Raw genomic sequence first — 26,093 nt, forward strand, 5'->3', positions numbered from 1 at the left:
GACAGCCCTAGTCCAGATGATTATTTATGTACAAAGCTTTTTACCAAAATTTGGATTTATTTATACAAATACAGTTCACTTTGCAGAGGATCAAAAATACTTTATAGAAAACCCTATAATTTAAAGTTCTGAAGGAACAGAATTTACGTACAAGAAGTAAATAAGACAAAAAGAATAGGTTCACTCCTGTTCCTAAGACAGCCCTCAAGCAGATAAACAACGGAAAACGTTTACTAGATACATTCAGACTTTTGATAAGTACCTTAATTTTCTATCTTGTGAAAGACAAAAAATTTATCAACATGATAAAATATTTTGGTAAGTAAATGACCATTTGATAAGTATCTTAATCTTCTATATTTTAAATATGACAAGTGAATTACGAGCTGATTAAAACTAAAAATTGCCAACAAAATAGACAGATTTTGGTGAATAACTGGGAATTTGCTAAGCAACTTAATATTCTATAATATAAATATGGCAAATATATTAAAGTTGACTAAAAGTAAGAATAAGCAACAAAATAAATACATATTTCGGTAGATAAATGGCATTTTTAAAGTAACTTACGCAGCGTTCAGTAAACTTACCGTAATTACCGTTCAGTAAACTTACCGTAATTGATTTTTACCGTTCAATAGGCAAACACAATTATTGTATTGCGTTCAAAAGGTCTAATTGAAACATATTGCATTTAATTATTTGCCTATTGTGCTTCAAGGTTTATAAGCTGCAAGTCGTTCTTTGACAGATAGAAGTTTATTTCGTATATTTATCTATCAGTATAAGCTAACAGTAGTTTTCGCTAGTTTCAAAGATTATATGAATTGGAAAAAAACACTTTGTTTTAATTTATTTTCAAAACTCCATTTTGATGTTCAATTATAATTCGGCTCACTCAATAAGTTATTGCAATTAGCTCTGTTGAACGTGGTGTTAATCGTATCGAATCAAGAGTTAAGCAAAGTTACGTTCTATCCAGTGGCATAATTTCGTCAAAATCCTGGGGGGGGGGGGGGCGCTAAGCAAAGATAGAGCCAGTTTTCCCAAATCAAGTGAAAATGAAAGTGAAAACTGAAAAATGATTCATATATTACCATAAAAGCCAAGATATACCAAAGGAAACAGATCTGTTTCTCTGGATACTTGAATTATACATGCTTATCTTAGTTTTGACAAAATTTTTAGCAGAAACTAAATTTCAGCTGGGAGGGGGGCGGGGGGGCAAACTGATGTCTGGGGGGTGGCAAACTTGGGTCTGGAGGAGGCAGTTCCCCCTCCTGCCCCTTAGCAAATTATACCCCTGGTTCTATCCCCATTTACACGGATCATTTTGACGAACTTTGTCCTAAGGAACACGGGGAATGCTGTGAAAGACCACGAAATCATATGGGTAAGAAAACTCCTAGATTTGGATTATGCTGATAATTTTAGCATACTGGATAAAAATGTTAGAAAAATGAATGATGTTTAAGGTTTTGAGAGTTCAGGGTGGAAAAAAAGGTTCGAAAATTAATGTTAGGAGGATTAAACCACAGACTAGGACCAAGTAAAGGTGAAGAAGTGATGCTGGGTAACGAGAAGTTTGATGAACTGGATAGCTCCATTTACCAAAGTAGCATTATTAGCAAAGATGGTTGATGCAGTGAATATGTTAAAGTAGAACAGCCAAGGCCCAGGTTTTTTTTTTTACAGTTGAAAATTTTTTGGAAGAATAAGAAGATAAGCTTCCGAATCAGGATTAGAATACTGGAAGCTACAGTGATCAAACGCGGTTTTGAGACGTGCGGAATTGTCTGCCCTTTTTTTGGATGCCCATCTGGCTGACCGTGTTTTGAACAGTAAGCTGAAAGAAAAGTGTTGTTTTATCTGGCTTTCTAGGGATATGATGAGAGAAAGGTTGAGATGGACAGGACAAGTTCTGAGGATGAAGGATAACAGATTGCCAAAGATCGTCCTTTTCAACCAACTATCTAGGGCCAAACGACAAGCAGGTCGTTCCCAACTGGGGTGGGAGGAGGTTATAATGAATAATTTAAGGGAAGTTGAAACTTCTTGGGAGAGTGTAAAGAGGGAGTCTTTGAATAAATTGGGACGGAGGAGGAGCATGCGTAGCTGTATTGACCTCAGGTGGCTCTGGGCTGCAGAGTTGCTAGTAGTGGCATTTTAAACAGATTTCGCTTTTCTTTGAAGGTGTAGATGCACGTCAAGATATAAAATATAACCGAAGGCCAACGCTCGCCATTTAAGATTGAAACCTTTGCACAGAAGAAATTTGCTTGAGCTGGTCTTTCAGGAAGGTTCACACTAGCAATGTTAGCTTAAGATGGATTCGGAATGACGAAGTTTTCTTATAATAAATAAATTTAATGAACAGCCAAGGATCGTTAATGTTTATTCGCAAAGTGAAGCAATGCAACGAAGTGTAGCAAATATACAGAGCTATCCTTGTAATAGACCACGAGAGACTAAGGATATATATATGTATATATATATACAATCCTATACATATTTTATACATTTTAGCAAAATGCAATTTGATACATCTGGCACTAGATTTTTCTTGGGGAGGGTACTGGCAGTTCAGTTGAATCCCTTTTTTGGCTGTGAATAAAAGTGATGAACTGAAGACACTTCAAAGATCTTGTTTATTTGAAACCTGTAAAATGGCTAGCCAGATTTTCCATCAGAATTCTTATACCATATAACACAACCGTACTTCACCATTTTAGTATGAGTAAATTCTTCAAATTTTAGCGGAAAATGCACGCTTTTCTTAACAGTAACCTTAAAAACTGGCGATTTGAGAAAAAGCGCATCGGTGCGTCAAAAACACGTGATTAGCACTTCATTTTATTGATAAACTCTTTGATAGATTGCTAATATTCGAATTTTTACGGACGAAAATCGTTGTCAAATTACTATTTGGTTTTGCTGATTTACTTTCAACACGACAACATTGACGAAAATGTGGTACTACCCTAAAAATTTTATTACTGTTGAAACAACAGCAAAACAATTAGAACATCACGGCCTTAAGGTGTGGGTAGACCTATGATGTTTTTTTTTTATTATTTATGTGTCGTCGGGACTTATGTGACAGTAGAATCAAAATGACGCTACAAAAGGCAATCCAAGTAAGAGCACTGAAGAGCATCATTAAATAGATTCAACCAAGTCAAAACATAAAAGATGATATTAACAAAAAAGAAAATTTACACTACACAACTAATCAAGTCTCAAACATCCAAAAGAATTGACGAAAATAGCGTTAGTAAGACCTAATAAAAGAGCCAAACCGGTTTCAGAAAATAAGATACATTAGGTTTTAGATCAGACTGGAATATATAGTAAAATCCGGAATTATTAAGTTGTGGCAGCCGACATTTTTTTATCTTCAACCCTGCGATAGGTTAGTACTGAAACTGTTCCATTATATTTAATATTAAATGGGCAATTAATTTAATTAGTTAATATTTTCTCCAAATTTGACGCTCCAAAAAGACGAATCATTACACTTACCGCCCTTTGCCTTATGCCAATCATACCCCCCTTTAATTTTGAGATTTTAAGCATTTTTTTTACATGATTCCCTATGTTAACCATAGAATTCGCATTCTCTGGTATTTTGTTTTCGAATTCTTGGCAATGCTTTTTATCAGATCTTTTTTTCCATTTATAGGCTTAACAAAAAATTTTGTGCGAATTTATTAATTAAAAAACTGATTAATTCCTTTTCGTAGGTTGAAATAGGCCAAAGTTAAAAGGGTAAAACAAGTTTTGGAAAGGATAAAGGTGAGCAATTTTTCACCTAGTTTTTACGATTAGGATTACTAGAAATACTCGTTGTAGCGGTTTAGGCTTATCAAATCTCAAAATTGATGGCGGTTGTCGCAAAAATCATTCCATCAACCTCCGTGTTATACAAATTCAAAAATTTTGCCAGGAACACACTGTTTTTTGGAAAGTCAGCTTTGCACGTGAAAGCTGATAAAATGCTAGCCCATATGTCCTGTGATCGCTAAATGCTACTCAAGGGATTATAAATAATATTGTTCCTACTATTAATATTTAAGTCAAATGACTCAATGGAATAGAATTTTATGCTTTTTCAAAAAGTATATAGATTGTCCTTTTACATTTTGCCTATTTTCGCACGTGCCCATTGCATAATTGGCATTGCCAAGAAAATTGTGTAAGTGTAACGATTTTTTGTTTCAATTATTCCGCTTAGTTCCATATTTTTAGCGAACTCAAAGTTAATATCTTTAAACCTCCGTATCTATGATCAGGGGCGTCCCGGGGGGGGGGGGGGGAAGGAGGGGCTTGCCGCCCACCAACTTTTTTACATTCGGTAAAAATTTCGCCGAAGGCGAAAATTTCGGCTGAAATTTAGCAAAATTGCCCGAAATTTAGCAAAATTCTTGATTTCTGCAGAAAATTCGGCATAAATCAGGTAGGGATTCGGTAAAATTTATGGAGATCGCCCCCCGAATAAAACGAGCCTCGGTACGCCCCTGTCTATGATACCATAATTAAACAAGTCTTATCTATTAAAACTGTAACAGTCAATTTCTATAAGCCTTGAATTTAACAGTTTATCAGCCCAGTATATAAACAAAAAATGAGATCATTCACTTTATATTCTACTAGTTGGCTTCTAATTTCACTACTTTCAATGTTTTGGGAATTAAGAAATTTCCAACTTCTTCATCCTTTCACTTTTTCCATTTCATTTTTCTTTATTAAGCTCTGCTTGCTAGCTCCCACATTCACCACTTATAGTGTTTGGAGTATCGACAGATTTTGACATTTCAGCTTTTTCATCTCTTTTCTCTTCTTTGCCTTTTCCCCATTTCATTTTCTCACGAAGAGACTTGAGAAATTTCTTTCCTTTGCTTTCTTTCGGCAAACGTTTTACAAATCTAAGAAGAAAACGAAGAAGCAATTAAAAATTATAAAAATACCGGTAAAAAAAATATCGAAGAGAAAACAAATACCAATCATAAAAAGACCGACAAAAATCAAAGTTAACTGAAATATATAAGTTAACCAGATAACTAAGCAATAGTTCAACAGCGGACCGATACCAAACATAAAAAAAATATACGAAAACGTTACCCTAGAGGTTATAATATATATATATATATATATATATATATATATATATATATATATATATATATATGTTACGGTGAATGTCCGAAATTGGTGAATGGCGACTTTCACCTGTGAATGTATCATATATATATATATATATTTATATATACTATATATATAACAGTTAATACCAAGGACATCAGAAAACATAAAAAAATAGAATTAGCCTCTAGGCCAATCTAAGGTCTCTTCATACCCCGAAACCACAATTCTCGAAGACTTTTGTTGTAGTTGTTTCAAAATTAAAAGTTCTAAGGGCAGTACAAAATTTTCGTTAGCATTCGCACGTTGAATCGGGAAAACAACGTAAGAAAACTATCAGCTGAATTTGGCACCGCTTTACGTTCATAAAAATTCGAACGTTTATAATCTATTGTTGCTAAGGACAACTAAGATTTCCTAAGCTGTTTGGTGGCATTTATTAAAAGATTTTTTGCTGATTTTTTGCTGATTTTCCACTCAAGGTTCTTTTTTTTTAAGTTAGTATCAAAAACTGCATAACTGCATATGGGGATCTTTTTGTAAAAATATGGGGGACCCTTTTGTAAAAATCTTTCGAGTTCCCGATTTTTCCTGTTTATAGTTGTGTAAGTTTCCATTTAACCATTCTAACAATAAGGGTTTCATTTTCACTGTCCTTGGTAAAATATAGTGTAGGATAAAGAGCATGTGCAGCTTATAGGAATGGAAACAGGCGATAGTGCCGACAAAAATTACCAAAGCCATCTAGCGTTTGGCGTTTCTTGGCATTTTTTAAAGCTTCATTATCAAACTGACAAAAAAGCCAAGAAATGCTAGATGGTGTTGAAGATTTTTGTCTACAATAGCGCCAGTATCCACTCTGGGGAGCTACTTGAATTTCAGCGCGTTTGGGGTTAAATTCGATTGATTATACAAGTCTAATATCCTACCTAAGTTAACAGCACTACTATAGCTGTTTACTTGATTAATGCACATCACTAATGTTAGGAAATATGTTTCATTATTTGAGTTTTTCCTTTTTTTAAAAAAAGACGAAAAATAGACAAATAAAGATTCTTTTTGTTAAATACTTACAGAAGAAAATTTATTTTAAAATGAAATTCTTCGATTTTAATTATGAAAATAAAAAAAATTGTCTGGGAATACCTTAATCCTACCGTGTATTTCTAATCTTCGTTCGGATTAGAAAAATATGAGCATTTTCGGTGTAATGAGGTGCAGGTAGCCAGTTTCTAATCTAAAACTATGAAGTAATGCTACAGAATCGGTGGTACCACTGGAAAGTGGAGGTTAGAAAGCGGAAAGCAGTTGGTTTTCGGATACTCACAAGAGAATATACTTTTATTTTGCCTAAAGGCAAGCAACTATACCTGATTATAAAGTCTGTAAGGAGTCAGTAAGTTTAATTAATATATGACAATTTTATTGTAAGTATACACTGTTTTGTCTCGGAGATCGAGTTGGAACTTTCGGAAAAAGTCTACCATTTAGAGGAAAGGTTGCAAGAGCACTTAAAATTTGGGGAGGGAAGGAGGCAAATTATTTTTCCTCCGGTTCTCATGAAGCTGTAAATGCTACGTTCTTTTTTTTCCCTGTGGTTCGACAGGCTCTTTCTAATATTTTTAATATGGCTTTATAATATTTCTAGTATTTTTCTAATATTTCCACTTTCTCATGAAAACCGTACAACGAAAGTTCCCCTGCTTCCCAATAATTTTAATCCCAAAGACGTCTCCTTCAACCCAAAGATAAGCGGATCAAGGTCCACTTTTTCTCGAAAAATGACAACACAAACGAGACACACTGTCGAACCAACATTTGCAATCACAAACGCAGTGCTAACGAATAATGAAAATGTACCGAACACCCTTCCCCAGAAAAATAAAATACCAAATAATGGCCTAAAACGGATTTTAATCCTGCTTCGAGCCTTCCCTTCTTGTGTCCTCTCGTAGAAGAAGCCTCTAATCCCCTCCCCTGGTCCAAACCTGTGCTAATCTATGCGTGGTATAAAGTAGGACGAAAACTTTTGACACAGGGTCTTAACATTTTAAAACGTAATTATTACTGAACTGATTTTTCCAGATCTTTGCTTTTTGCCTGATTTTCGTTCCTAACCTGATTTTTGTTCCCCTTTCCCCAACCAAATTATTTCACACTTACTTATATACTTGGCGTTCTGATCTATTTTTCACTTTGTTGGTTGAACACCTTCAGTATAACTAGAGTCTATTAAGGTTCTACAAAAGTAAACAGTAAATGTAAATAGCAAAAATTATAATGTTTAGAGTATCATCATTAAAATAGTTTATTTGTTGGGCAAATTGTCTTTTGTTTAAATTAACTGAGATCAGATACTTTTTGCTAGACTAATTTTACCAACTATACAAAATAAGTTAATCATTCTCATTGCTGCACTGAAAAAAAAAATGCTAAGTTTCGCCAAACACTAGATGGCATTGATTTTTTTTGTCAATACTTGCATTAGTTCCCACGCTTTTAAGTTAACCCCTTGGACCAAACTGCCTTTCCATCATGCAAAAAACAAGACATTAACGAGGTGAAGATAACAGAAGTTAACGACCACCTTTTGCACGCAAATTTAACAACGAATTATTTAATAAAATAAAATTATTAAATAATATTGAATTAAAATTAAATAGTATATAAAAATAAAATTAAATAAAAATAAAATATAAAAATATATATATATATATATATATATATATATATATATATATATTTTATAAATAAAATATATATAAAAAAAAATTAAATAATAAAATAAAATAAATATTACTTAATAAAATATAAAGTAAAATCAAAGGTCAATCAAAGCGAACCTGTATCGTATAAGGCGTATATGGCTACAAGCGTACAAGGCTAGCTGCCAAAAAAGAAAGCATTACAAAAACGAAATGTTTACATTCTTAGTAAACATTATGATATGAATCAATGACCTTTTTCTCCGGCTTTGATGAAGTTCTGTGAGGCAATGAAGCTAAGGCTCTGAAATTTTTGATTTTTTAGACATTCAATTAATTTCATTTAAGTTAAATTATTTTATACAATTTCTCGTTAAATTATCGAAGAACTTTTGAGTAAGTTAAGTTTATATTGGTTTCTTTGTTTAAGTTTTTTGCCTAAAATTTCGCGTTTAAGACTACTTTTAATCAAATTACCAAAATATTCGCTTAGGTTATATTTTAATCAGTCTTCAGAACATTCCTCATTGACTTATTTTTTGTATCACTGATTATAGTATTATCATAAATCATATTATCAATTCCTATAAGGCTGATATAAAGTGTATGCATGACAAATTAAAATAGTGGCCTTTGTTTGACTAAAAATAGCATATATTAAATACGGGTACTGTTCTATTAACCAGGCTCTTTTATATAGTGCTAGTTTGGTTAATCCTAATGAAATATGAATATATAATATATCTGCGGATGAAGGATGACAGATTACCAAAGTTTGTCCTTTTTGGCCAACCGTCTAGGGCAGAACGGAAAGCGGGTCGTCCATGGTTGGGGTGGTAAGATATCATACATAAAGATTTAAGGGAAACACGAGCTTCCTGGGAGGGTGTAAAGAGGGAGGCTTTGAATAGATTGGGCTAGTGGTGGAGCGCGCGTACCTATGTTGGCCTCAGGTGGCTTGGTACTACGGTGATTTGTTAGTACTAATAGTAGTATAGTTGTGGAAGTTCTGATTTGGTTACGTGAAATCTGATTTGGGTCAGTTATGTGAAATCAGATTTAATTTTCAATGCCCTCGATATTGTAAAACCGACCATAGGCAATTGAAGACTTTGGTTACGTTGAGCAATGAGCTTACACTAAAAGCTTGGTAATTATGCCCAATATCATTGTATATAAATATGATTGGATTGGCCGAGTGGATTGGTGCGCTGAATTTAGGATTCTTTGTCCAAAAGGGTGAAGGTTCGAATCCTAATATATCCAATTATTTGGTTTGGAACGGGGGTCAGTGGCGTGATTCTGTAAACTTATCCAGAGTCGACCCAGCTCTAAATGGGTACCTGGAGAAATCTGGGGAAGGTAAACAGGAAGGATATGCGAAAGCACAGGATGGTTAACCCCTAACCCCCCAGGGACGAGTCCAATGCCGTATTCTTTTTTTTATATATGATTATTATATATGCCATATATATGACAAATTGGACCACTTGGAAATATGGACTTACAATCCACCTTTTTTCTCTTCCCTGTCTAAAACTTATGACTCCCCAGACAGACCCCCCTCCCCTCCTCTACCAGGGTTAGCTAAGCACATATCGCATTCCAGTTAAGTACCATCATGGGAGTTAATTTCAATTTATACTCTGTTCCTCATCATCATCAATAGTTGCATAGATATTATCATCAATAAGAATATAGTATAATATTTACAAACATTATTTTACTATTGTACCAAGACCAACTGGTAAAAAAAAATTAGAAAAAATAAACCAGTCTTTGTTTAGAAAAACTAAACTTTCTTGCCATCATTTGCCATAATCAAATTATTAATGGTGGTGAGCAAATTTGGGGGAAGGGGGTTCATATCCTAAAGGATAAATGAGTAATGGTGACCTCGTCTAGAGTCAAACCTAGCTAATATTTACATACCTTTTAGTAGTATAGTTATGAAGAGGTCCAAACGCCAAAGCTACAACAGTACACGTAAGACATATAACATTGTAAGGCATACTGAAGTCAGGGGTTGCCATGGTTACCACCAGGGTTTCACTGTGCATTTTTAGGGCATATCCTTTCGTAGACGATACATTCATACTAGAAAATAGAGAGAAATTGTAATGTACTCGTAAAGCAACTTGTGATAACTTCTTGTGAGTAACTTCTGATGAAACATATTTCGAAATATATATCCAAATTCTATTTGGATATAATTCTATAATAAACATATATCCAAATTCTATACTTTTCAACAGATTTTGTTCCACGAGGAAATAGGGGGGGGGGTAGCTTTTGAGAGGTGGCACAAATCAGCAGTTCGCTTTGGGTGCGGTGAGCACATGGTGCACTTGAAAAGGCTTCGTTCAACAGTTTCATCGGCTGCATTGCATAGTGGAGATGAATGGAGCCCATGTCGACAGGGATTGGGGAGAGGAAAGCCTTTACCATTTTTGATAGTATTGTTAATCTCATTATAGAAATATGCGCATCTCTTTACAACATCCATTTATCAAATTTAAGATCTCCAGCGATTAGTGCTTAACCAATATTTTTCTGATTTAAAGTGATCACTGTCTTTCTTAGTGTTTTATTGTTGTTCGTTTTTAATGATAGTTTTATAATGGCTCGTAATGTTATGTCTACTTTATTGCATAACCATTCATTGTATTACTACCAATGTAATGTCTATTAACGTTAGTATTACCATCCTTCTCAGTGTTGTGAGTTGTGCGGATTTTTTATTTGCCTATTTTTTTTTCCATACTCCGTCTTTCTGTTTTGTATTGCAGGTTTTCAAATAAATAAATCGACTATTAATGGCATTAAGTATTTCTTATTACACAGGGGATATTACAGCGGGGGCATGTAAAAACTCTAGATATTGACTTGCTATTCTGGGACTGTCTATTGCACGAAAGCACACAAGGGGGGCGGGGTCTCACCCCCTTTATATTCTGATTTTTCTTGAATTTCTCGGCAGCCCTTATTAAAATTATGAAACAATTTTTTTTTCTTATCCCCCCCCCCTGATTACTTTTGTAATACCCCCCCCCCCCCAAATAAAAAAAACATGTATGCGTGCGTGGTCTGTTGCGTTTTACTTGAGTTTCGCTTGACGAGCCCTTGTTCTTGTATGTTGAGAAAACCTTGTTAGTTGTTCCGTCTCTTCTTTTGCGAATTAAAGTGGTTACTGTCCGAACGTGCGAGTAAAACTTTTCAGTTTTTTTCATTTTATTTTCGTTTTTTATTATTTTTTTTCGTTTTGCGCATTTTTTTCCGGTTGCCAATGAAACAAGAGTCTAGAGGTGGTCTCATTTTCTGTGGTTTTAAATTTTTTCCTTTCTTCAAATTTACCACTCTTTTTAAGAAAATTATCAGGCCCTCAAATGCAGAATATTGTATAGCAATAAAAAAGTAATTATTTTAAGATAATTTAGCAGAAATAAAATAGTAAAACAAAAAAAGTTAAACTAAAAAATTGACTTCATCCAACTCTCTATGGTAACAACGAAAGAAAGCCTAAGACGGTAAGTCACGTTTTACATGAATTACCGTCTTCGCGGAAGAAAGGAAAGAGTGAAGTTATGGAGGAGCTTTGAAGCCTTAGTGTTGGCGTCAAGCAGAGCAGTCCGGCGATGAGTTTTTAGTAGTAGTAGTACTACATAGCCAATTCTCAACGGAATATCTCAGGATGGTCACTTACCCAAAGAGTTTTAAAACAAATAGACTGTCAATGCCCATATTAAAATATTACTGAGACTATGACCTTCTAAAATATTTCTTGGAGTATGAAGTTTTTGTTGCAGTAGTAATTTTTCTTCATTTTCAGCAATTCCCCATCATACGCAAAACGAATCAGCTAGATTTAACTACTCTTTTCGTCCGAAAAAATTCAAATATCAACAACCCGTTGATTCCCAAAAACCATTATACTTTTTTTTCTTTTTTATTTATTACAGGCTTCGCGGCTTCATCACAGATGATGATATGCCGCTAGTCCAGGTAATTACCTTATTTTCCAACACTGAGGTATTTGTTATACCTTCTCTTTAACGCGCCAAGAGAAGTATTTTCTAGGAATACCTCTGCCGGCAGGCTATTCCAAGCGGCAATCGATCGCCGGGTGAAACTCGTTTTCAGATATTCTTGGCGGGGAATACCCTGTTCAAGGTAGACCTGACGAACTGTATTTCAGCGAGTTGATCACAAGGGCTTTGCTCTCTTAGGAACGAGCTTCGATAGCTCCTCTGATGGAGGATTATACATGTACTTGTGGAAAACCGATATCGACGCCACGTTGAAGCGTTCCTGGATCAACTGTGGGGTTTTAGCTTTCGTTTTGCCAGAGGCTGCATCACGAACTGCTCGGTTTTGACTCCGTTGGAGTGGAGCGATGCGGATATTTGGTGCACCAGCGAAGAGAGGACATGCATATTCCATGACAGGTCTGATGCACGAAATAGATAGTGGCAGAATAGACTCACCAGGGAGGAGACTTTGGCATCTTACGATAACTCGTAGCTCCTTGGAGCAAGAGGATCTAATTTTACTGAGATGCTCAGTCCATGAAAGATCCGAAGAAAAGTTAACTTCAAGTAGGCGTAGTGTATCAACTCGTGTTATTGCCTCTCCTATGAAGATGAAATCCGGATGAGCCCTCACATTATGCGCCTTAGAAATTAGAAGGTCTTTCGGTTCCGATGAGTTAAAACTGACAAGCCATGCATCAGCCCACGCTTCAATTCTCTCCAAGTCAGCCTGAAGACCCTTATGGGGTTCGCTGGGATCTCCGTCTTTTGCAATTGATGTTTTTGTTGTCGTATCATTAGCAAAGTGGAGAAGTTTGTTCACAAGGTTGTCCCCTGAGTCGTGTATGAATATCAAGAAAAAAGTTGGCCCAAGAATGCTTACTCCTGATAAGACTGGGTGTTCTTTTGATATGAAACCGTCGAGGAAAACTTGCAATGAACGTTGACGGGGAAAGTCAGCAAGCACCTCAAATAGTCAACCATAAATTCCCTAAGCTTTCAGTTTACAAAGAAGTCCCTTGTGCCATACACAATCAAAGGCTTTTGTGATGTCAAAGGAGAGAATGCAAATATCGTACCCCTGAGAAAGGTATGAGCGTACCCACTCTTGATACTGCGCAATCAGACTAATGCAGTCTAATGTAGACCATTTTCTGCGAAAGCCGTATTGCGTGTCTACTAACAAAGGTGTGACTCGAGGTATTGGTAAAGGGTCTTAATAATTACGCTTTCATGAACTTTACCTACGTAGGACAGCAGACTTATTGGACGATACAATCCTACATTAGTAAGGTCGGACTCTGCCTTTGGAACAGGGACCACATGCTTTGGGAATGATCCCACTGCGAAGCATTTTCAATACAGAGAGGCAACAGGACCAGCAAGTTCAGGGGCACGTCTTTTGAGGATAAGATTGGGAATCGTGTCAGGTTCTGAAGCTTTTGTGACATCCAGCTGGCTTAGCGTCCTGAGCACTTTACTAATAGTCATGTTAATGCTGGTAATTTTCGCAGCTGTTTGTGGCAGAAGGGGGGGAGGGGAGACTCCGGCGTCGTCAAGTTGGAAGACCTTTGAATAGGCTTGTGCAAGACCATCTGCCTTTTCCTGGCCTGACAGGATCATCGTCCTTTCAAGGAAAGTCCCTTCACCTTCTTAAGCTATTCAGTCGCACTTGTTATTGCCCTTTTTTACGGATTTTTCAAAGACGTTTTTATTCTTAAATTCGACGCCCTCTGCCAATAAAAACTGGATTAACTACACATAGAAGCCTCTAATATTAAAAAAAAAAAAATTCCCGATTTTTCGTGTTTTTTTTTAATATACACGTGGCTATGCAAGTTTCCACTTCACCGAGTCAAAAAAGCAGATTTCATTTTCACTATCGTGCTTTAAGTAACTGGTGCTTTAAATAGCTTTAAGTAACCAAATTCAGTAATAGTAATTAAACTAATGTAATTAAATTAATTTTAATTGAATTAACGTAATTAAATTAATGGTACGTTAAATAACTAAACTCAGAAAAAATTCAGATTCTAACCTGGATTCAAATGTACTTGATTCTTGTGACAAGGCAGTGTAATTGCGAGGAATGAAAAGATACGCACTGATAATTGCAGCTGGAATATCAAATCCGTGATTCGCATCTGGAGGATATTCGTGCCATTTCAAAAAGGCCTTTTCAAATTCGAACTGAATTTCCACAGTAGAATATGACGGGACTTCAAGGACTATTTCAAGGTGGTGAGGCCTTACCCGGTCTCGTCCAGGTACAAAATGGAAATGGTCTGAAATTAACTTCTTTAAAGTAATATTGACGTCGAGTTACTCCAGGGTATTATTTAAATATTGCTATTCTAATGGTATGTAATTCTGCCTCCAGTGAGTGGGGCCAACATTGTTCCCTGAAGGTTTATGACTTTATTTTCAAGGATTTATTCATTTATTTTTGTTTAAGGTTTAGTATTATTGCAGTAGTTGTAGATGGTTTATTCTTTTTTTGTCTTTATTCATTTTTTTTTGTATTATTTTAGTAGTTGCAGTAATAGTTGTAGATGACTTGTCTTTCTTTTGGGGAGTACTAATAACAGGCCTGAGTATTAGGCTATTAGTTTAATTTAATTTTTAGAACGAACGAAAAGGGTTGCCTGATTTAATTAATTAGTCTCGCAAATTCCTTTTCAAGGTTCAGTGTGGCAACATTGAACCCTATTTTTACAATCCTATTTTTGCTTATACTTTCACCTTGCCAATCCTTATAACATAAACTACTACTACTACTAGTACTACTACTAACAACTCACCGCAGCACCAAGCCGCCTGAGGCCAACACAGCTACGCACGCTCCTCCTCCACCCCAATCTATTCAAAGCCTCCCTTTTTACACCCGCCCACGAAGTTCCCATTTCCTTTAAATCCTTCTTTATGACGTCCTCCCACCTCAGACGGGGACGCCCTGCTTTCCGTTTAGCCCTAGATGGTTGGCTGAAAAGAACAATCTTCGGCAATCTGTCATCCTTCATCCGCAAAACGTGCCCTAACCACCTCAACCTTTCTTTCATTATAGCCCTAGAGAGCGGTATTGAACAACATTTTTCGTAGAGCTTATTGTTTGATATACGGTCAGTCAGCCGGGTACCCAGAACAATCCTTAAGCAATTTCTCTGGAAAACATCTTCATCAAATCTTCATCCGCTTTTCGGAGTGTCCATGCTTCAGAGCCATATTTGAGCACTGTCATCACTGTAGCTTCTAATATTCTAATCTTGGTTTGCAGACTTATCTTCCAATTCTTCCAAACGTTTTTTAACAGTGAAAAAACACCGTGAGCCTTGGTTATTCGATTTTTAACATCTTCACTGATCCTATTATATTTACTACTAATACTACCAAGGTAAGTGAAGCTGCCCACCTGATCAATCTTTCCATTACCCAACGTCACCTTTTCATCTTCACTTATTCCTAGCCTTAGTGACTTAGTCTTCCTAACATTAATTTTCAAACCAATTCTAGCACCCTGAACTCGCAAAACCTCCAAAACTTCATTCATTTTGCGCAAACTTTCATCTAGGATGCTTAAATCATCAGCATAATCCAAGTCCAGGAGACTTTTTCCTCCCCATTTGATTCTGTGGTCTCCCATCGCCTTTCCCGTGCTCCTTAAAACAAAGTCCATCAAAATAATCCATATAAAGGGGATACAACACAGCCCTGCTTAACTCCTGATTTAAAACAAAACCAGCTGCTAACCTCATTTCCTACCTTAACCGCAGCAGTGTTTTTCTCGTACATAGCACTAATCACATTAATGTATTTGTCTGGTATACCATACAAGGATAAAACCTTTACTAAAGCTCTTCTATCAACAGAATCGAACGCTTGCTCATAATCTATAAAACTGAGGACCAATGGTGTTTGAAAACTCGGGCACTTCTCAGTTATTAACCTAAGAGTGAAAATTTAGTCGACACATCTTCTACCTTTTCAAAAGCTGCACTCTCTGTCTCTTACAACTTTGTCTACGGCATCTCTCAGTCTAAAAAGTATAATGTTACTAAGTAATTTGCTACCTACAGAGACCAGACTAATGCCTCGATAATTACCACACTGACTTTTATCACCTGTCTTATAAAGTGGTTTAATTAAGGTTTTCCTAAAACCGTTAGGTACTTCCCCTTTTTCAAAAATCATATTCATAATCTTCAGTAACTTATTTCTAACCTCAGAGCCACCCTATTTAAGAAACTCATTTACCACCCTATCAGCACATGGAGCCTTATGATTCTTTAATCCTTTTAGTAATGTTGCTAATTCCTCCTCACAAAACAAATCTTCCTTCACATCCAAGGTATCACAAACTTTTTCATTTTCCTCTATATTTTTTCATGCAACTCTATCTAGGTTAAGCAAATTCTCAAAATGTTCGGCACATCTCTCTTTAGTTTTTTCCTTATCGCTAATGGCGACCCCATTCCTATCTTTAGCTGGGACAAGTCCGGATTGACTACTCCCTCTCAATTTATTAACATGCCAGTACAATATTTTACTATTATCCCGTCTAGCTGCATCTTCCAGATCCTCGGCAATTTTATCCATGGCCTCCACTTCACACCTCTTTAGTTCATATTTTAATGCTTTCTCCACTTACTTTACATTTCTTTTGTTTTCATACGATTTTGTTTACAATCCTTATAATATAAACTAAGCTAAAAAATCCTTTCAAGTACAGAAGAGAATGGTTTAGGACCCAATCAAAGCGCTCACTTTTCCGGCGTAAAAATAAAAGAGTTTAATGAAACCAAAAACTAACACCCGAGAACTAGCTCAGAACAAGCTTTTTTGTCTTTTGTCACTGGAGAAGTAACAGTTCGGTAGTTAAACAACCAAAAAAACGGCCAAAAAAACGTCAAAAAAGGATTTTACCATCCTCCAATGAACCAAGATACGAATCCAAGGATTGAGATGTACCTTTTTAGTAACTGAATTTTTTAGTAACACCTTTTTAGTAACAAATTACCAGTTTTTTTTTACCAAAATATGTGTCTTTATTCAGGAGTAAATTTTAAGTTTTGCTCACATTACAATAACCTTGTTATAAATGGTTGTCAATAAACTCATATCAAATTTAGAATACAAAGTAGTTTGTCAAATTACCAGTTTTTTACCAAAATATGTGTATTTATTCAGGAGTAAATTTTAAGTTTTGCTCACCTTACAATAACCTTGTTATAAACGGTTGTCAATAAACTTATCAAATTTGGAATACAAAGTAGTTTTATTACCAGTTTTTACCAAAATATGTGTCTTTATTCAGGAGTAAATTTTAAGTTTTGCTCACCTTACAATAACCTTGTTATAAATGGTTGTCAATAAACTCATATCAAATTTAGAATACAAAGTAGATTGTCAAATTACCAGTTTTTTACCAAAATATGTGTATTTATTCAGGAGTAAATTTTAAGTTTTGCTCACCTTACAATAACCTTGTTATAAACGGTTGTCAATAAACTTATCAAATTTGGAATACAAAGTAGTTTTATTACCAGTTTTTACCAAAATATGTGTCTTTATTCAGGAGTAAATTTTAAGTTTTGCTCACCTTACAATAACCTTGTTATAAATGGTTGTCAATAAACTCATATCAAATTTAGAATACAAAGTAGTTTGTCAAATTACCAGTTTTTACCAAAATGTGTCTATTCAGGAGTAAATTTTAAGTTCTGCTCACCTTACAATAACCTTGTTATAAATGGTTGTCAATAAACTTATCTAATTTAGAATACTAAGTAGTTTGTCAAACTACGAGTTTTTTACCAAAATATATGTTTTTATTTAGGAGTAAATTTTACGTTTTGCTCACCTTACAATAGACTTGTTTTAAATGGGTTCTCAATAAACTTATCTAATTTGATATTATTAATATCTATCAGCATGCAGTTCCAATATACATTTCAGTAAGCAGAAAAACAACTTCGAAATAATGGCAGGGTATCAAATTAAAATTTTGTTTACCCCCTGGAACCATAGTGTCTCTATTAATTCCTGGAACCACGATTCTTTCTAATCTTTATAATTATAAAGTTTTAAATTAATAAAACTAATTTTTTAATTAATAGAAGATTTTTTCTAAAACATAATTAATAAAATTAAACTTGTCTAATTTGATATTATTATTATCTATCAGCATGCAGTTCCGATATAGATTTCAGTAAGTACATTAGTCCAGAAAAACAGCTTCGAGATAATGAATCCTCAAGTTAGAGTGCCAGAGCGTCAAAAAAAAAAAAAATTTGCATCTGGATCCATATTGGCTCTATTAATTCCGGGAGCCACAATTTTTTCTAAGATTTTTCTTTTGGATGTTTCAAAATTATAATTTTTTTTACGGCACCACATTGTTCTTAAGGAGGCCTTAGACGGTCAATCATTTTGATCAAAAATTTCTGTCAATTGATTGGCGTTTACTTCAATCGAGCCTTCAATCTCGACCAAAGCTAATCTAATACACTGCTTTTGATCAAAATGATTGAGCCATTCAAACTTTCTATCAATCACCGTCAACGCTTGACTAAAGAGTCAAATAGGTTCCTAGACGGTCAATCATGCTCGAATCAATCAATTAAAGGAAGCTTTTAATCAAAATGATTGATCGTCTAGGGTATCCTTTAGTGTCGCCATATTAGGCTATTAAGATAGACGGGCAAAATTAATTAGTTACGTTAAAATAACACTTAATAGGTAAAACCGATTAATAGGCAAAATTAAATTAATAGACAAAATTAATTAGTTAAAAATAACGCTGTTCGTCCGTAAAATTTAGATATTGACAATTTAAGGATTTCAAAAGAAGGAGTTTGGTGCCAAATGATTTTGGCGATTTTTAGCTGATCTTCCAGCAATGATTCCTTTTGTTTGGCATCCCTAACGACCAAAAAGGGCATAACTACATAAGGAGTTCCTGTTCATTTGAAATTAAATTCCCGATTCTTCTTAGTTTTTTTTAGACATATATGGTTGTGTAAATCCCCAGTTAATAAATTCAAACTGTCAGGTTGCGCTTTCACTGCCCTTGGTACGTTAAATGAAGCAGCCTTGTTGGTCAAAAATAGTAATTGTTGAATCAATATACACTTTCAAGGGTTGCCAGCTCCACTTACTGCTCCGACGGGTTTGTAGTAGTTTATTTTCTATTTTTATACCATTTTGTTATTTTCATTTCTAATTATACCTTCCTTTTATTCAATTTTATTTTCTATTTTTATACCATTTTGTTATTTTTATTTCTAATTATATCTTCCTTTTATTCAATTTTATTTTCTATTTTTATACCATTTTGTTATTTTTATTTCTAATTATACCTTCCTTTTATTCAATTTTATTTTCTATTTTTATACCATTTTGTTATTTTTATTTCTAATTATACCTTCCTTTTATTCAATTTTATTTTCTATTTCTATACCATTTTGTTATTTTTATTTCTAATTATACCTTCCTTTTATTCAATTTTATTTTCTGTTTTTATACCATTTTGTTATTTTTATTTCTAATTATACCTTCCTTTTATTCAATTTTATTTTCTATTTTTATACCATTTTGTTATTTTTATTTCTAGTTGTACCTTCCTTTTATTCAATTTTATTTTCTATTTTTATACCATTTTGTTATTTTTATTTCTAATTATACCTTCCTTTTATTCAATTTTATTTTCTATTTTTATACCATTTTGTTATTTTTATTTCTAATTATACCTTCCTTTTATTCAATTTTATTTTCTATTTTTATACCATTTTGTTATTTTTATTTCTAGTTATACCTTCCTTTTATTCAATTTTATTTTCTATTTTTATACCATTTTGTTATTTTTATTTCTAATTATACCTTCCTTTTATTCAATTACTGCGCATTCAGTTTACTTGTTTTGTTTCATCATTAAAAAAATGTTTTCTAATTTTATGGTTTTTAAAAAATTTGACAAATTTTCCTCAGAATAGTTTTTTTTTTGTATTTTCTAATTAAATCTTAGTAATACAAGGATAAATAAACAACCCCGATTTAGCATTTTGGTTTAAACGTAGAACGTTCTAGCCGCATTCAAAAATTCAGAAACGTCTTCTTGTTATTATTTCCCATGCCACGGGAATTCCATACACTGATATTTAGTTTGATTTAGTTTCAATGGAGCAAAGAAGGCTGAACATCTGTATAGATTTTGCAAAAAAAAAGGCAGACATCCATTAACAACATGATACCCTTAGATTTTATCCCTAAACGACCTCCAAGGTTTGTTGCGGGGCCAATCTTGAAGATGGCATAAATACACCCAACACATATGCGGTAGGAAAGAACGTTTGTCCCGGGTTTTGTGGATTTGTACCATAGTAACCTTAATTAGATTGTTTTTTAATTGTTTTCTTTTGACATACTTGTTATATTGACTCTTTGTAATTATTGACGTAAACCGTAATATTGCCATGTCCATGATAGTAATTGTTTTTGAATGATTTGATTTGAGAACTAAAAGTTATTCATCAAACCCAAAAAATATTTATTTGCACAGCCTACTAAGTTTTCTACAGAAAAACTCAATAAACAAAAAAGGAACACATTTTTATTAAGACGTTCAACTGTTTCCAAAGAAATTTAATGATTTATATTTCAAAATCATTTAACGCGTTTGATATGAAAAATTAAGGAAATTAGCATGTTAATACGAAGGGAAAATGTTCCAATTTTGTAACTTAGTACCTAAAATAACGTCCTAAAAGAATGTCCAATTTTACAACTTATAAAATAAAATACAACTTGATCAGTTGGTATTATCAGCGCTCAAAGACATAGTAAAAACACAGGATTAAACGCAAGCAATTTGTAATTTGATCTGTAATTTGTAACTGTAATTTGCTGGAATAAGTTAATTAAGGAAGAAGTAAAAGAATAATAAGTTAATAATGAATACGTCAAAGAATAATAAGTTAATAAGGAATAAATCAAAGAATAATAATTTAATAAGGAAAAAGTTAAAGAATAACAAGTTCATAAGAAATAAGTTAATAGGTCAAAAAAAAAATGGGGATTTGTGTGTACCGAATAGTAACCTACAAGATGCAGGACAATATAAGAAAAAGAAGGTATGTTTACCAATTTGTTAGCTTTGGGTAGCCCTAGGTCAATTCGAAATGAGATTTTACTAATACGGGTATTTATACCAGGATTTATCCAGCGCTAATTTCAGGAAATGGCTGAAACGAAATCTTTGCACAAGAGAGATTTAGCTAGCGCCCAGATCTGGATCGAGCTAAAACTGAAGTTCAATTGATTTGAACTTACTTTAGGCCAATGCAATCAGAATTTGTCAATACATTTTCTAATTGGCAAATAACCGAACCTTATTCAGATAGAGAAAGACAACAAACAAAAATAAATAGTAAAATCCTGTAGTGACCCAGTGGGATTGATCCCAGCTGCAGCACGGCACAGCCGGACTCGGAAGTTGATTTCAATGATGGACTATGCAAAAATAGCTCCATACTAACCCAGAACAAGAAGAAGAAGAAAATAAATGAAAAAGTAGACTAAAAAAGAAGCGAAATATGGGGAGCGAGATCCTGGATTTTACTACCTGCAGCTTACTAAAATCTTACCATCTGCGCCAGTTAATACCATGTTTCGGAACCTGAATTTCAGTATTGATCAAATCTAATCTTCAATGAGCTTTTAACACTACGACAGGTTTGTAGAAGCTTATTTTCCTAACTTGAGATTTTTTGTAACTTTTATTTTTATTCTGTTTTCTGCTGTTACTTCCCTTATTATTTGACGTTTTTCTATCAATTTCTTTTGCATCATCATTCTTTAAATTCACCAAATATTCCCAAATTTAACTTTTATAATAGTCCAGAGCTTTTTTATATTTATTTTGATCAAGGTTTTTTTACTTTGCTTATTATTTCACGTTTTTTTTATCTAATTCTTTTGCATCATCATTCTTAAAATTCAAGAAATATTCTTAAATGTGACTTATATAGTATTCTAGTGTTTTTACCCCAATATTCAAACGCTATATTTATTATTTTACCATGAATTCCCGCCCTATCCCATATTTTCCAATAAACTGATTGAAAAAGTTTCCACAATCTTAGTTGCAAGACTTTCAACTTAAAACTGATTATGGTTGACATTCAAGGTTCTAAAAAACAAAAAATACATCATTTATGAAAACTTTAATTACGATTATTAAAGAAAACAAAAATAGTGCCTTTTATAGAATGAGAAATATGAAACAAATATTTTTAATTATTAAATAATATCATGCGTATTTTCCAGATAACCACTTGCATAGCTGGCATATAGGCTACTAAAAAACAGTTAACGGCCGGATCAAAATATATCCCTGACAAAAAAAATATTCACCATTTAAGAAAAAAATAAGAAATAATGAAAGTAGTAGTAGTAGTAGTATTACTAAATAATGTCATACATATTTTCCATACATATTGGCATACAGGCCCCTAAAAAATTGTTAGTGGCCGGATCATGCACTATTGACAAAAAAATTAGTCACCATTTAAAAATATATTAACAAAATTTTACAAAAATAGATTTACAAAATTTCAAGCACGAGCTTATGAACAAATAAGGTTTCCCACTCAGGTGGTAATTACAGATTTGCTACTAATATGAAAGCAACTCTTCCTTTCTATTCAAAGAAATTACATTTAAAAAGAAGATTGTAAAAAAAGAAGTTAAAACAAAAAGATAAATATATATATATATATATATATATATATATATATATATATAAGTGAAAAAGAATAAATAGGATGAAAGATATAATAAACACTAAAAACATTTTTCAATATTTGTAATAAATCTATTTTTTTTGTAAATTGACAAAAAAATTAGTCACCATTTAAAAATAGATTTACAAAATTTCAAGGTCGAGCTCATGAACAAATAAGCTTTCCCACTCCTGTGGTAATTACAGATTTGATTTCCTACTAAGATGAAAGCAACTCTTCCTTTTTATTCAAAGAAATTACATTTAAAAAGAAGTTCGTAAAAAAAGAAGTTAAAAATAAAAAGATAAATAGATATATAACTGAAAAAGAATAAATAGGATGAAATAAACACTAAAAATATTTTTCAATATTTATAATAAATCTATTTTTTCGTAAATTAACAAAAAAAAAAAACATATGACTAGTGATACAAACCGAACTTTTATAGTAGATTTGCTTCATTTTAGCTCATAATCATAAGAACCTACCACTCTCCTATATTAGTTAACAGAGTAGCTACTAAGCCGGGAATAGCTTTTCTTCAAAGAAATTATATTTAGGGTCGTAAAAACAGAAGAAAAAAAAACTTTTATAATAAATTTGCTTGATTTTAGATCGAAATCATAAGCAGCTAAACCACTATTGTATTAGTTGAAAGAGTGGCTACTAACCTGGGAACAGATTTTCCTTTGTATTCAAGGATATTACACTAAGGGTATGACCATAAACACGAAGATACCAGGGTAGAGCTTCTAAATAAACGACCTTGATGGCATCTGAAGCACGCGTATTTGTTATTTGAGTTACTACCGTGCCTCTTTCATTTCCGTGACCTAAAAAAGTTATGCCAATAAATTTACAACTTTATCATATGTTTATGGTGGTAAAATTTTAGAATCGCAAATATTAGGTGTGGAATGGGCGAAGACAAACACGTTAACAAATTAAATTACGTTTACACAATTTAATTATTTTAATTTATTTAATTAACAATACAATTCAAACCTAATTAAATTTATATAAACTTAAATTTGAAGTTAAATACATCCTTACAAGGTCAAATAAATACCCGCTTTCTGGTCCTACATGATAGTGTTCATTTCTGATGTCGGGTGCTGAGCTTGATGCTATAGTTTTCAACAAAATCACGCTCCTTTCTGAGGATGTACTCTCCTTTTGCCTTATCAGCCATTATCAGGCTCAAAATTTTTAATATGATTATTTTTACACTCAGTGCACATCAAGCTCTGCTCTCCGTTGGCTATTATTGAAATTTTGTTTTAACTATTTCTATTAATAAAGAATTACTAAATGAATTTTATACATTTGGAATCACCATAAATAGCAAATTGTTTTGATGTATGTATTCTTATTGAAATTCCTGCTTCAAGCTTCAATGACTAGTAGCGCGAGTCGTTCTTTACTCATAATTAATTAAAAAAAAATTTTTCCACAAAATAAGTTTTTCAAAGAAAAGTAAAGAACTCCATTAAACAAAAAATGAGCAAAAAACAAAATCAAACACTCTACCAAGCGTGAAACTACCACAAAACAGCATCGATAAATAAATGAAACCCAAAACGAACAGAAATTACAATAAATAACCGAGTCAAACTCAAAACGAGCAGAAATTAACATAAGTTGGGCTGAAAACGCCTATCCCTTCCCTGACTTTACTGAAAAAATACAAATGAATGTGCATTGTCAGTTTAATGTACATATACTGATATTTAGTAATCAAAATGTTAACATTATTTGATTTATTAAAGTTATAAAAGTAAAATCATTTATATTTTTTTCCGTAAAGTGCAAATTATGCTCTGGCCTTGGGAAGGCATAGGGGTTTTGAGCCAAACTTAAGTTAATTTCTGCTCGTTTTGAGTTTGAATCGGTTATTTATTGTAATTTCTGTTCGTTTTGGGTTTCATTTATTTATCGATGCTGATTTGTGGTAGTTTCACGCTTGGTAGAATATTTGATTTTATTTTTGCTCATTTTTTGTTTAATGGTGTTCTTTACTTTTCTTTGAAAAACTTATTTTATGGAAAAAGATTTTTTTAATTAATTTCTGTTCATTTTATATTGACATAGTCTTTTTAGGGAAAAAGAAAATAATACTTAAACTCTTTTCGTTTTTTAAGAATTTATAGTTTGGCCTGCTTTTTGTATGCTGGAAATGGAAAATGGTGGGCGTGAGAGGGGCGTTAGTCACTCTCCAATCACTTTCAACTTTTAAAAAAGGCACTGGCCCTTTCAATTTCCAATTGAATGAGCCCTTTTGAAGTTTCTACGCTTTCAATAAAAACCTTACACCCCCCCCCCCCAGGGCATAACTTACAACCCTTGCTCTGAGGGCGGGGGGGGGGGGCGGGGTTGTCATCCTTATAAACCTAATTTCCAAAACTTTCAACTACGTTAAATAAAATAGATATCGAAAATAGGGAGTGTATGTTTTACGAGAAAAGATGGGTGCAAGAGGGGGGTTAGTTGCCCTCAAATCACTTTCGACTATTAAAAAGGGCACTAGCCCTTTGAATTTCTAATCGAATGTGCCCTTTTCCAAGTTTCTACGACAACGCCTTCTATAAAAACATTATATGCCCCCAGGGCATAACTTAAAACCCTTGCCCTAAGGGTTGTGGGAGAGTGTCCTCCTCTTTACTTAGTCCCCGTTTCTTGTATCGTTTTCGAGTGTCCTCGTCCTTTACTTAGGCAGCGCAATCGCGCTGCCCATGATTTATACAACAAATTTCTATATAAACCTTATATGCCCCCAGGGAAGAATTTACAACCCTTGCACTGAGGGCTCTGAGGGGATTATCATCCTAGAAGACCTAATTTTCAGAACGTTCAACTACGTTGAACAAAATGAATATCTCAAAATTTTGATTGGATGCGTATGGGATATTGATGGGTGTGAGAGGGGCGTCAGTCGCTCCAGTCACTTTCAACTATTAAAAAAGGCACTAGCCCTTTCAATTTCCAATTGAATGAGCCTTTTTGAAGTTTCTACGACAACGCTTTCAATAAAAAAGGCATAACTTACAACCCTTGCACTGAGGAGTCTGAGGGGGTTATCATCCTAAAAGACAAAATTTCTAGAACTTTCAACTACGTTGAACAAAATGGATATCTCAAAATTTTAATTCGATGTGTTTGGGGAAATGGTGGGCATGAGAGGGGCGTTAGTCGCTATCCAATCACTTTCAACTATTAAAAAAGGCACTAGCCCTTTCAGTTTCCAATTGAATGAGCCCTTTTGAAGTTTGTACGACAACGCTTTTCAATAAAAACTTAATATGCCCCCAGGGCATAACTTACAACCCTTGCCCTGAGGGCTGTGGGGGGAGGGGTTATCATCCTTAAAGACCTAGTTTCCAAAACTTTCAACTAAGTTTAATAAAATGGCTATCTAAAAATTTTGTTTGGATGTATTTGGGGGA

The 26,093-nt window shown here is 33.7% G+C and overlaps 1 protein-coding gene across 3 annotated transcripts in view; it reads right to left on the reverse strand.

The window, feature by feature from the left end:
• Nucleotides 1-2,631: 2,631 nt before the first annotated feature.
• Nucleotides 2,632-26,093, reverse strand: part of LOC148951757 (GPI-anchor transamidase component PIGT-like) — a 63,815-nt gene continuing 40,353 nt past the window's right edge. For all 3 annotated transcript variants that reach the window (XM_089089320.1, XM_089089319.1, XM_089089318.1), the window contains exons 8-11: nt 23,322-23,483; nt 13,914-14,160; nt 9,780-9,944; nt 2,632-4,925 (exon numbers count right to left, since the gene is read on the reverse strand). In XM_089089320.1, coding sequence (XP_088945446.1) covers nt 4,760-4,925; nt 9,780-9,944; nt 13,914-14,160; nt 23,322-23,483 — 740 coding nt within the window. In that variant the 3' untranslated portion in view covers nt 2,632-4,759. The remainder of the gene's footprint in view (nt 4,926-9,779; nt 9,945-13,913; nt 14,161-23,321; nt 23,484-26,093) is intronic.

Source organism: Artemia sp. Qi Xiang Cuo, chromosome 5 (assembly GCF_049724085.1).
Source record: "Artemia sp. Qi Xiang Cuo chromosome 5, ASM4972408v1, whole genome shotgun sequence".
In the NCBI taxonomy this organism is placed as follows: domain Eukaryota; kingdom Metazoa; phylum Arthropoda; class Branchiopoda; order Anostraca; family Artemiidae; genus Artemia; species Artemia sp. Qi Xiang Cuo.